Raw genomic sequence first — 13,236 nt, forward strand, 5'->3', positions numbered from 1 at the left:
CTAATTTATCTTTTGTATAAACTTGTTTGCACACTACATCTGAGGGAGAACTTTATTTTGACATATACTGGTATGGGATTTGGTTCTGCTTCTTGAAAATACTGGAAAGGGTGATGTTTATTGTGTGGGCAGACAAAAATGTTGTATTCTAAGTTTTCAGCACTTGCGATTTAAAGGCAAATGGACCTGCTTTGGTCTTTTAAGTGTTTTCCTACTCATCCCAGAGGCCTAATTGGTTGTATTTACTAGAGGGGAGGTCTAAAAGAGCTGAGGAGGAATCTCAAATGAGTACCAAAATGTCTTTAAGACCAAACAAGTTCAGTTGTCTTTCATGTACTTATTTGAGATGTTCTTTTGACCTAAATGACATCTTCATCTCCTTAACTCTCCTTGTTTCCTTTGTATGTTATATGTAGGATAGAAAAGAATACAGTAGATCACACAGTAATACCTAGTCACAATATACAATACATAAGACAGAATAATGTCCAATTTTAGAAAATAACAACAAAACATTCACATATAGTAACCAGTCATCAGTAACCATGTGGAAAGTCAACTATGCATTACTTAAATAAATACTTTAGTTGAGTAAACCTATAACCCCAAATCCTAAGTATTTGACTGGGAGTCTGACGTGTGTGCATATGTGCTATGAGAATACATTTTGAATCAGTGTCAATGAATCTCTTCCCCTATCTTCTTCCCCACAATCTCTCAGGGCTGGATGAATGAGATCCACAGCTACGACCCAGAGATGTACCACGCCACCCTGACCCACTCTGTTTACGTCCGTCTCGAGGGCTCCGTCCTGCGTCTGTCCAAGCCCAACCGCAACATCTCCCGCCGTGCCGCACACAACGAGCCTAAACCCGACATCACCTACGTCAGCCAGAAGATCTATGACCTGACTGACAGCAAGGTGAGGTGGCGGTGGGTGTACGCTGGTCACAAAAAATGAAAGAGGGACACTGAAATTTTTGTCATGCATTTGTCTGCGGGCTTGTGAAATAAGACTTAATGTGTGAGACAGGGAAAGAGATGAGGGTGATGTTAATGTGTTAAGTGTGTGTGCGTATGTGTGTGTCTCCTCGCTTGGCTGTGTATTTGTGTGCTTGACTATAATTTTAACAGATAGTGACATCAAGCACACGTCGCCTCATATTTGCCTTTGCCTGAGTGTATACTTACTAATAGGTCATGTTCAGTGACAAAGCTACTTATTTTCACAGTCACATTGTATGTAAACATGGAGTGATTATCACAGGGCACTGACCCTGCACACACAGCTGTGTGTCTTGTGTATTAGTGTGCTGACTTCATGTATTAGTATGCTGACTCCATGGTTTTGCATATCAGAAGACAGGACAGTAAGATGCTGTTTCTCATGTCAGTGTATTGTGGAGCAAATGGGTCGTTATAGTTGTCCTCATCATGCAACTCTTTCTCTCTAAATCACTCCCTAAAGTGCCATTTTACCATTATGTTTTGATGGTAAAATGTTTTGTTGGTCTTGGATGTTAGATGCATTCACAGAGGCTGGATTTTTTTTAAAGAGAATACACATAATAGTGATTTTTTTCTTCTTAGAGCCAAGATCCGATACCTCCCTCACATCATTACACCACCTACAATGCTACACATATTTTAGCAATGCTAATATACAATGTCAGTGTTGTTAGGCTGGAGGAAGCATCTCTGCTTGAGTGATATATGCAAATAGAACAGTGTGTACCATTGCAAGAAAGAAATAATGGCAAGCTTTGCAGCTCACATTATGCTAGCTGCTTCCATCACTAACAAAACAAATGGCATATTTTTTCATTGCTGGTTAAAGACAAATGAAGCTTTGGGGTAGAAAAAATAAATACATAATAGGCGAGTCATCTCCACTTGTATTCCTGCCTGCATTTTTACTTATGGTTTATATTTTCAGAAAGTCTGCTATTGTCACACACAGCTGCACACACATCCTGGGGCAAGTCTGACACATTATATGCCTAGTCTCAATGTTCTCTACAAGTTTTATTTTGGGGCTTCCTCATTTCAATATGGACATTTAATTGCCATAAAAACAACAAATGCAACTGATTGTATGAACTCCCACCCCCCATAGATCTACCTGGTGCCCCACAGCCTGGCTAGGAAGAGAATTTGGAACAAGAAGTACCCCATTTGCATTGAGCTGGCCAAGCAGGAGGACTTCATGTCTAAGGCCGGTGAGAGGCCGGAAGCTGGGGAGGACAAATTAGCAGCGCTGGGTGAGAAGATAGAGCGAATGGACAAGGTCGAGAAAGTTGAAGGATCTGGATCAGTTGAGGAGCCCAAAAGACCAGCTTCTGGAGGAGGGGATCTGACAATCTACCTATTTGGGAGGACGGGTCGGGAAAAGGAGGAGTGGTTCCGGAGATTTCTGCTCGCGTCCCGAATGAAATCAGAAGGGAGAGGTGGCAGTCTGCCTGGCATCTGCAAGAGTGGTGGGTTTAACACACCAAGATGCAAACACACACACGTACAGTATACGGGTTTATCCATCTAGCTCACCCTTATCAAACACATATTTGCACAGACACACATCACTGCCCGCAGTCAGAATAGCCATTCTCTTGAGTATGTAACTGCACAGCCATCAGATCTGTGCATAAGCCCCAGCTTAGGGACTGCCAATCCCCTCAACTGAGCGAACAGATGAGTGTGAATGGGTCAGCAGGATTACATGCACAGAGAAGCAGCATATTATAGCATAGTCTCCACTGTGGGATATAGGCCTGCAAGGATAAGGCCCAATTCAAAGGGAAACACTAGCACTGTGTGGATCCAGTGATAGTGGCAAGTGCAGTGAACAGGATTACTGGAAAGATGATTTAAATTATCAAGCTGTTTTGTGGATATACATAGCAATTATGTTGAAAATGACAATTTCAGTGCTAATATGAGTCATAGAGAGGATGCAGTGTGTCATCTGGTATAAAAGCACGCTGATTCACAGTGTTGCAGTATGTTGTGAGAAATGAGTGCAAAATAGATGCTAACTATCCAAAGCTACACTGTGGGCATGCATTATGTATGTGAAATATGATGCATGATGCATAAATGAGAAAATCTTGTTGATGCATAATTGTATGACACTAACCTCCCCTTTGCTCTCCATGTCCACTTTTAGCCTTCTTGCCCTCCCACAGCCGCAGCAGCAGCACCCAATCTGGTGGAGGCCTGGAGGCTGACAGCAGGAGCAGCAGCCGGGGAAGCTTGGATGAGCTGTCTCAGCCGCAGTCTCGCCACAGAGAGACCTCCTCTGCTCTCTCCTGTGGGTCTACTGGAGGGATGAAGCAGAAGATGCTGTTGGACTATAATATCTACATGGCCAAATACGTCAACCCCCAAGCACCGCAGAGAAGCCCAACTGCCACTGACAGCCCGGGGCACAGCCCCAAGAGCAGCCCCAAAGCTACCAAAAAGGTAGGAGACAGAGGGATACATGAAAGGCTGAAAAGAAACAGACAACCAACTGGGAAAAGCTAGCAACTGCCCCGAAGGCTCAGACCCCCGGGGGTCCCAAAAGCTCCAGGTTCACTGCATGTCACATTTGAATAATTGCAGATATGTTAGGAAATTTGCACAATATCAACTAAAGCAGTTCCTGCATTGTTACTTAATGGTACCCTGTGGAGTTTTTGACCACTAGTAGCACAATATCAATGTCAATGTCAATGTCAATGTCAACAAACATCCACATTCCAGGTCAAGAGAAGCAAAGCCATGGATGGGCGTCATTAATTTTTTGCAAGGAACATTTAAGATAAACTTTTATTTGTTTACAAGAGAACTCCTAAGGGTACCTTTAATCTTGTGGCACTGTTACAGAGAGGGGCCCTGTTACAAAATCTAGTTTTCAGACCTTCATTATGTACATTTATATTGTACTCACATCGGTCATACTCCTATATAAACTCATAAGGGGTGAGGTCCAAAGGTGCCCAACAGCAAACTTTTTCCCTGGGGCCCCCTAATAGGTTAATCTGGCCATGGAAGTAGAAGAATCTGGATTAATCTCCGGCTTGATTTGGCCTGTTATCATACATAACCTTAACTTATTAGCTTAATTTTATGTATTGACAATTAAAGCTACAGTACATACCTGTATGTGTGTCCATCAGATACGCAGGAGTTCAGAAGAGACTGCGGAGCCTGAGGCGTGGGTCAACGCTTTTCTGGGAAGGATATTCTGGGACTTCCTGGGAGAGAAGTACTGGGCCAATGTGGTCTCCAAAAAGATCCAAATGAAGCTCAGTAAGATCAGGGTGGGTAGTGTTCTAGTGGAATCAGTCTCTGAGGCAATTTTGTGTCTCTGTTGATTGTATTTCATGTCTTCTTTTGTCTTAGTTGTGAGGCCTAAATATTTTTTAAACTGTCTGTTTCAGCTGCCATATTTTATGAATGAGCTGACTTTGACAGAGCTAGACATGGGCTTTTCCATTCCTAAGATCCTCCATGCCTCCAAACCCTCTGTGGACCACCAAGGTAGGAAGAGAAACTTCACTAGGTATGTCATGTTTTTCACAGGGTGTTCTTGGTGGTCTGCTCCAATAGACTTATTATTTTTGCAGCCATCAGTCGTATTCCTCTTCCTCTGCTCTCCTCTTTCTTCCATTCTTAGCCAGGCTATTTATCAGTGCTCCCTCTTGCATTTCTGACAGAATAGCAAGACATGCTCTCACTTTTCTTTTCCTTTCAATCTATCCATCTCCTCCGTCTCTACCATTGCTACTATTCCTCCATCTTCCCCTTGCTCTGCTTCTCCTCTCTCTGGATTAAAACATTTACCCCAACCTCCAACCCCCCTCTCCCTCTCTCCTCTGTGAGCCTCGCTCTATTAAGCCACAGTAATTAAACTTCACGTCTTGGGTCCCCCTCATCCATTACTGAGACACTGACTCACCCTGCTTGCTGCCTGCCTTGAGCCCCAGCAAAGGGACTGGTTCAACACAGAGAGACAATACAGAGATGTGGGGCATATTAATTCTTACTGAGGTGACTGGTTCAGGGTGAGAAGAGAAGCTGAAGAGGAGGAAAAGGGGGGACGCAGGTTGTAGGAGGGATGTTTTAGCCATTAATGTTGCCTTGTAGCAGAGAGCAGAGCAAGGGATGAGATTTTGTGTAAGCTTCCTATTTTTTCCCCTAATTTCTATTGATTTTATGAGCAGGTTGTCATTTTATATTGTTCAATTTTTAAAATATTCCGGTTTTGTCCAAAGACAGTTCAGTCTACTTTTATCTCACATATAACAATAAAAAAGCATTGACAAGGTATTACCCTTTGCTGTTCAGTCGTAGCAACCAGTCATGAGTCATTCCCCTGTCAGCCACATTTCCACAGCTGAGTCTGCAATGCTCATTAATGTGTTCTGTCTGAACCTATACACCCACAGATATATACTCACAAAGCATCATCCGTTGATTCTGGCACATAATTAGTCCTGGGGGAATGGCATCTCCAGAAGTGCTGTGCTGTAAAGCTGCATGAACTGAACAGGGTGCATGTATTTTGATAATAACAATGCAATATTGCAGTAACGTGCAATATTCGTTATTGTTTCCTTGTCAAGGAATCCCATGTAAAGACCAAAAATGTCATTGTTTTAGTCCTCCTCTCAATACTTTATGACTTCCTTGCTCTGTCTGTGACACTCAGCCCCAAGCGCATTGGGGCTGAGTGTCATTACTATTTGTTGGGGACTATTTTAAGCAGATTTGCTCTTGCAAGTGTTTACAGCAACGAGATGGTGTATATGGGATAGACTCAACATTAACTACAGTGCTCACATTCATGGCACAGAAGGAACATGTCACCCAGTGCAACCATGTTGCCTGTTGAGATGTATTTCATCATTTTTGGACAATAGAACTCTATAGCAGAGAAATAAGCTATATCAAGCTTTGACTACACAGAAATACATGTTAGTAGAAACAGTCCTTTGCTGGTTTTGGTCTTTTCATTGGATTTGTGGACAATAAGAAAAATATAGAATATCACCAAACATATTCTGTAATTTCATATCTTGTGGATATTTCTATGCTCTTGTGATGATGATGATGATGAGGAGAGTGACACTCTGACACTTCCTGACACTGCTACTGGGAAGACATGATTTGATTGTTTACATTGTACAGGGTCACAAATGCAGCATGAGCTATTAAATTCACACAAGCTTATGTAGGAGTAAAGCTGGGCATGATTAGCATAATTATCATTTGTTTTGAGCATAATTATCGGTGGCTTCCTGTAATATTTGATAAAATAGGGTTGGGTGATGATAGTGTATGAGAAAAGCATTCATGTGGCCAAGTACATAAAAGCATTGGGCTACAACAGTCAGACACTTCAGTAAATTCACTTAAATATACTTAACCTATTAGGCCTGGAACATGTAAGCTATATATTACAGTAACCCTGATTCAAGGCAATATCTTGCCTCATATAATATAGTGGTGTTATATCTCCCACCTTTATTTAGAAGCACACACATGCATATGTCAGCGTTGCAGATATGTTGACACTTGATTTGTCCTCCAATATGAATTAGGCATTTCAGACTGTGTCTCCCTCCTGTGTGTCTAATTCTAGACAGATACAGTTAGACACTGACGTAACATGGTCTGACTTAATGCTGTTATTTAGCTTCTCTTTGACACTGCTGCCACACACATACAAATCAATATGCATTTATGAAAAGTGGAAAATGGAGGACGAGGGAGAGTGAGGCAGAGGAATAATAGACAACATTAGTTGCGGAGGTCAGGATCCATTGAACAAACAGCAGGGGAATCGAAGTTTGATGTGTAAACAGGAAGAGGCCCGATGAACTCAGCCAATGAGGAGGCACCGCTGCCCCAGAGCTGACCTTTTCACTTTTTGCTAGAGGATAGGTCCCCTTCCTGCCAGCTCTGCAGGGGAGCTCACAGCAATTAGACACTAGGCAGGAGATTCTTGTTAATTCACAGAAATAGCCTTCACAGTTGGTCATTTAATGAGCTGCAGCTTTTTGTGTCTAATGTGGTGTTGATGGGGGTATAAATTACTATTTTAATATAGGAACATAATATGCCTCTGTATCTGTCTGATACTTTGTGCCCAGGTCTGTGGTTTGATCTGGAGATCTCTTACACGGGCTCCTTCCTCATGACACTAGAGACCAAGATGAACCTGGCGCGTCTGGGAAAGGAGGGCGAGGGGCTCGGGGAGCACGGGAAAGAGTGGTGAGGCTTTCAATAACATTTGTGAATTTCTGCTTTTTAAATTTCCTAATGAAGCTTATGAAACTAAGTGATTTTAAAATGTCTTAAAGATTTTGAGAGTGATCCTTCACAGATTGTCTTTACTTCTCTGTGTTTGTTTTTTTTTATTGTCTTACTCTACATTCTCAGTGAGTGGGCCAAAATAAGATGTTTGAAGGATTAGCTTTTTTTTGCTAAACAAACAGCTCTGAGCTGGATGTTAATTGGGTAGATTTGCATTAGGAGCTTGTCACGTCTGTTTTTTTCACAATTCCTACCCTTTTTCTGTTGGCTCTTCCCCCCTTCTCTTTACACTCTAATCCTCTCTCTGGATGCTTACCACTGTGGATTTGTCAAATGAATGGTGAGTTTGGGAATAGATGCCTGTCACTGACACTGAAACAATACAATTTATTCTGGATTGGAATTTATTTTCTTGAGTGAATCTGTGGAGATTAATTTCCTGTGATTTCATCAGCATGGATACCTTTAATGGAAATTAGTTTTGATTGTTGATGGTTCTGTGCAAAGTCATTAGGGCATGACTTTGCAACAGCAAGTGTGCGTTTGTGTGTGTGACAGGCCCAGGCCACGGACATACTGTCTGGCAGACAGCGATGAGGAATCATCTAGTGCTGGCTCATCGGATGAGGAAGATCCCCCAGAACTCCTCAGTGACAAAGCCATTCTCCCTGGAGGCGAGGGGTGAGCAAATATCTCTTTTACAACATCAGCACATATCTGTATCGAAAATGGGCAGAAACAACTGATGTGTTGAAGCAGAATGTTCTGCCCTTTCAGTCCACCCACCCGCCTACCCACCCACTCAGTCCCACACGTTTGAGAGCTCACTGCTTATTTAATGTAGCACCCGGTCACTCCCCTCCATCGTGGGTGCTGAGTAGCAGGAGATGCTGTTGTGAATAAATTATGAACCTGACTCACTACCCACCCCCCCCCCCCCCCCCCCCCCCCCACTCCTTCATTTCCATCCTCCCTCTCTGCTCACGTAGCTATGTGGGAGGCCACAGACCCAGCAAGATCATGCGCTTTGTGGACAAGATAGCCAAGTCGAAGTACTTCCAGAAGGCCACAGAGACGGAGTTCATTAAGAAGAAGATGGAGGAGATGTCCAACACACCTCTGCTGCTCACTGTGGAGGTGCAAGAGTGCCGCGGGACGCTGGCTGTCAACATCCCACCTCCCCCTACGGACAGGATATGGTACGTTCACTTCCAGGGAGGAGTACATTGAAGACTGTAGGATGTAGTCAGTGTATGTATGGGAGTCCTTGCTTGAGAATATAACACTGCACCCTCTGCTGGGCAAATACAGACATGCTTGCAATGAAAAATAGAAAGTTAATCACCACTGAACTGAATATACTTAACATGTAAGAAAATGAGGGCACAAAGGTATGTATTTTCATTAAAGATGTGGAGTATTAAAACCACTTTGTGCACCTTAAAAACCTAATATGAATCTTGTAGTAATAATAATCACCAGAATGGACAAACCCTGTTGCATGTTTTCATGAGCCCAGCCTACAGGAGAAACCAGACTGCAATTCAGCTTGTGAGATGTTATATAATTATTACCATAAATCTTTACTGTTGGTGGTCAGGTATGGTTTCCGGAGTCCGCCTCATCTGGAGCTGAAAGCACGGCCTAAACTGGGTGAGAGGGAGGTCACTCTAGTTCATGTGACGGAGTGGATTGAAAAGAAACTAGACCAGGAGTTCCAGGTATGCTGTGAGAAAAACAGGAATCTATGCATGCTTATGTTTAGTCATAAGTACAATTTATTTATATTGTCAATAGAATTTGTAGCTTATGTCAAATTCAGGGTGTTTAATAACTTCTGTAAGGTTTAGAAATTTTAACTGAGGCCAAAAGTTTGCTCAGCAAGGACAAATGGAATGCCCCCCCAGACGTTTTAGGGTGAAATTTTAGGCAATAAAAGAGGACTTTGGGATTAATTTATGGTTGCCCACCAACATGCACTTCAAAGCAGTGTGCCTGTGGCTCTCCCATCCCTCATATATAGCCAAAGTAATGATACGCTTGCTGGTAGATAACTGCCCTGAGGCTCACCTTCAAACTACTGCAGCAAAGTGTCCCTGTCAGGTCTACCACAGATCTACATTTATCCCTGCCTGACTCCTCTGTGGGTTATTATTATGTACCACCCCCCTAAACCCTGCCTCCAGTAAAATACAGTGCTGCAGAGCTCACTGTTGTCAGTTGTGAGCGAATGTATACATCTGGCTTTCCACAAATGCCGAGCTCAAGCTTTCAAAGCATAACAGTGCAGGGTTGGATGAACAGTGGATGATGTATTTCAGGTCTTTTTCTCCCCAGTTCTTGTTAACAGATATAACCTCATGGCTCTGTCTTGATTTGGTATATTTTTAGTTAAAAAAAGCATATTAATTAAGTTTTGGCTACTTCAAAGTTTCTCTACTAGACACTCAATAACTTTTAAATGGGAGTATTTCAGTGTTCTCCTCCTCTTTTTCGTTGAAATTAAAATGATTTGCTTGTTTCCTTGTTTGCCTTTCATAATGTGCTTGTCCTCCCACAGAAAATATTTGTAATGCCAAACATGGATGACGTATGGCTACCCATAATGCACTCTGCCATGGACACGCGTTCAAATGCCAACTTGGTTACTGTGACAAATGATGCCTTGAAGGACCCAGAACCTGAGGAGTCTGAGGTCTCTGACATGTGAAGACTGCTGTTGAAAGCGTACGTTGATGGACATATTATCACCATGGCAATATGACAAGTCCCCGCCTCCCCTCAGAAACCACAGGTGCAGCAATGGTTCCGGGCCAACTCTCCGATATTTTTACCCATATTCCTGCCCCATTGTTGCACCAGACTGTGGCAGCTCATGAAGTGCGCTCTCAACACTTGGAAGTGTTGGCGAGCTCGTAATCATTCTGTGGCCACTAAAAGCGGGAGAATGGAAGAGAACTCTGACTTATAGATTGTCTTCTAGTCAAATGGTTTTATTTATGTGACATTTAATATTTGGATTCATTCTCTGATGAAACACAATACACGGGGCATGCTGAGACTGTGAGACAAATGCTTGTGTGTGAGGTGATGGATCGGTAAATAGCCATCTAATTCAACCAGAACCATAATACCTGTGATGTACAGCTGCACCAAACATGAGAGTTGTACAGTGTATACATTTTGTGTGACCTTTCTAATGGAGTGGTTTATTGTTGCTGCGGGAACTCTGAGGCCACTGATGAAGAGTGTGTATGTCTGAGTGAGTGAACATTTGAAGGCATAACCTAAAATTTGGAGATGATTTTGCTGAAAGCCCCTGCGTCTATTAATACACATTTCACAGGGAAATTCTCTCGTCTATCACCCATCCACACTGCTGCCTGGCACTTATATGCAAACAGATCAACGGCACTGTGTCCATTGAAGATACTAGATTAGTTGAAATCTGTTGAACATCCCACCGACTGCTGGATGGACACTATCATAATGTACAGCCCATGTGCTTTGTGTGGTAGGGAGTAGTACTAAAACTGACTTTAGAGGGGTTGTATGAATTAAAATATATCTGCAAACACAGCAGCTAAACATTGCCTAGGTCTGATGAATGTATAAATAAGAATGCAGCTCCTTAGCTGTGCAAGGAATAGCTCATTCACTGATGACATGCTTCTAAGCAACATGCTTCAAGACTTCTTTTCATGTTATATTCAGAGTTGAAGAGTAATAATTTTTTGTTTTTATTGCCAAAGCAATCTTTCAGTCCTGTTTGAAGGGTACTGTACGTGCTTAACAGTGACAAATAAGCAATCGGTTAATTATCTAGTGAGGCCACTTGAGCACAGCCGGTGTTTGTATAATTGTAGCTGGAAATTCATAAGACAGAGATACTTTTGCAGGGAGTGAGTGACTGAAACCCTTTTGTGAACACAGCAAGACATCAAGGAGCAGGAAACATACCCATTCTTCCTGTTTTATTTCAATAAATAACATACCGGATATTAGCCATATTATTTAATGTTGTCAGCAGACATACAGCTAATGAATGCTATTTTTTCTTTGTTGAATTATTTATTGATTTGCTGTTCTTTCTGTACTGTACACATGAGAAATAAAACCAATAACTAGAGCAAACAGCAAATTTGTGATCTGCCAAGACACCCAGCTGCTTTACAGGTGACTTTTAACTTTACTTGTGTTACGTTCAAATATGTGTGTTGGCAAAGTGTATGAGGCAGAAAGTGCCTTTAAAATAATCGAACATTCCTCCATAGTGAGCCGCCACATTCGTTGCATCGGTTGAGTATAGAGAGAAAATGTCTTTGTGCCATTACTGTGTCGATTAAGACATGCCCTTTTGTTTTCACGGGTTTTGGTGTTGTTCATTTGCGCAGTGACGAAAATATCAGAACATTGCTGTCGTGTTCAGTGATGTCACAGAATGTTATGGTTCTGATCGTTGTGGATCAATAAAACCTTTTGCTTGGAGAGGACTTCTGCGTCTTTGTGCTTATCATCCATGTGTACCATAAGATAACATTACTTTTCAAAATGAATATTGGTCAATATACTATCAGATGTATGTGACTGTCAAGTAGTTATACAGATATCAAACAGGAAATATCTGTTGGGTTATAGTTTCTAGTTCACAGCAGCTCTGCAGACTGAATTAAGATGCTAAATCCTTCTTCAAAATGTCCGAGCAATTTAAACAGAAAAAAGTTATTGTTCTGAACTGCATTCATATTCTGTGTCATGCTTTAAAAGAGAGACTTGGGAAAATTGCCAAGAAACCCCAGTTATGACAAGACTTGGTATGATCTTGCACTAATCTTGACCTGTGTGACCATGGGAAATGCCAATCAGGTTTTAAGTATAGTGCCTAAATTAACATACCAAAACATGTAAAGTAAGTGGAAATAAGTGAACAACAACACTCTGTAAGCTTGTTGACAAAAGCTTTATTCATCAGTTCAAAATAAGTATAAAAGGAACATGAAGGAATGTTAATTAATGAGCCATGATGTCACCTTTACAGTGGCCACGTCCATTTCACAGGCGTCCCTGCAGAAGAAAACAACTTTTAATTCACTTATTTAAACATAACTTATCAAATATTTCTGTATGTGGGTCATGTCAGAGGTAAAATTGTCTTCAACATTGAATCAGAAGTCTAACGCATTATAGTCATCATTCATAACCATTAAAAGACATTTGCAGATGACTTATAGGACACTTACTATTTTGTTTCTCCAGGAGATCCATCCACACAAAATTCAGTTCCTGCAGAGAAATACAAAGTCTCAGTGAGCTTTTTTAAAAAAAAATTATTCTAACACACACACCAGACTGGTCATAGTGGGTCAAGTCAGATTGAATGTTGGCTTCATTTTGACATCAGAAGTCTAACGCACGTATATCATCATTAATGAACCAAAGAAAAGAGAATACAACCATTTTAAGATACTTACTGTCATGCAGTGGAAAGTACACCACCCTCTGTCCACGTGTGGGTATTCAACCACTTCAAAAAAACTTAATCCCATTTCCATCACTGGGCCTGTGTACAGTACAAAATTAAAGTTAGGAGGAAGATAACGTCTTGCATTCACTATTTCATGTTATAAAAAAAATTCAACCTTACCTCCACATTTCCCTCGCCCCATGCGGCCTAGTCACACTACTCAGACATGTGTTTCCTCAAACCGACAATTTATCAGCGAAATCAAGTCATCTATCATTATAATTACTGGAAATTATGCACGTTAAGATTTTCAGACGTGTTAAATGCAAATATTTTGATATGGACATGTTAAATGCAAATATTTCGAGTCTGACTGGTTTAACTGCAGAGAGCATGCTTCCTAGGGGTGGACACTGCTGCAGAAAATGTCCCCCGGATGTGTTTTATACCACATCCGGTGCGGGTGAGCCTTT

General features: G+C 41.7%; 1 protein-coding gene and 1 long non-coding RNA gene across 7 annotated transcripts in view; one reads left to right on the forward strand and one right to left on the reverse strand.

Annotated features, from left to right (window-relative positions):
* Window positions 1-11,787, forward strand: part of tex2 (testis expressed 2) — a 35,008-nt gene extending 23,221 nt beyond the window's left edge. For 4 of the 6 annotated variants that reach the window (XM_067616051.1, XM_067616049.1, XM_067616050.1 and 1 more), the window contains 10 exons: window positions 722-922; window positions 2,117-2,477; window positions 3,164-3,459; window positions 4,158-4,301; window positions 4,422-4,521; window positions 7,137-7,257; window positions 7,858-7,980; window positions 8,289-8,498; window positions 8,900-9,020; window positions 9,860-11,787. In XM_067616051.1, coding sequence (XP_067472152.1) covers window positions 722-922; window positions 2,117-2,477; window positions 3,164-3,459; window positions 4,158-4,301; window positions 4,422-4,521; window positions 7,137-7,257; window positions 7,858-7,980; window positions 8,289-8,498; window positions 8,900-9,020; window positions 9,860-10,009 — 1,827 coding nt within the window. In that variant the 3' untranslated portion in view covers window positions 10,010-11,787. Of the gene's footprint in view, window positions 1-721; window positions 923-2,116; window positions 2,478-3,163; window positions 3,460-4,157; window positions 4,302-4,421; window positions 4,544-7,136; window positions 7,258-7,857; window positions 7,981-8,288; window positions 8,499-8,899; window positions 9,021-9,859 lie in introns of those variants that run through there. The other 2 variants (XM_067616053.1, XR_010932138.1) reach the window with 2 other exon arrangements.
* A 453-nt stretch (window positions 11,788-12,240) lies between these two features.
* Window positions 12,241-13,200, reverse strand: LOC137201072 (uncharacterized). Its single transcript, XR_010932121.1, has 4 exons — window positions 12,944-13,200; window positions 12,771-12,859; window positions 12,540-12,582; window positions 12,241-12,363 (listed from the first exon to the last, which is right to left on the reverse strand). It is a non-coding gene; the product is annotated as an uncharacterized lncRNA (long non-coding RNA).
* Between the last annotated feature and the right edge of the window lie 36 nt (window positions 13,201-13,236).

The sequence above is a fragment of the Thunnus thynnus genome, chromosome 17 (assembly GCF_963924715.1).
Source record: "Thunnus thynnus chromosome 17, fThuThy2.1, whole genome shotgun sequence".
Classification (NCBI taxonomy): Eukaryota; Metazoa; Chordata; class Actinopteri; order Scombriformes; family Scombridae; genus Thunnus; species Thunnus thynnus.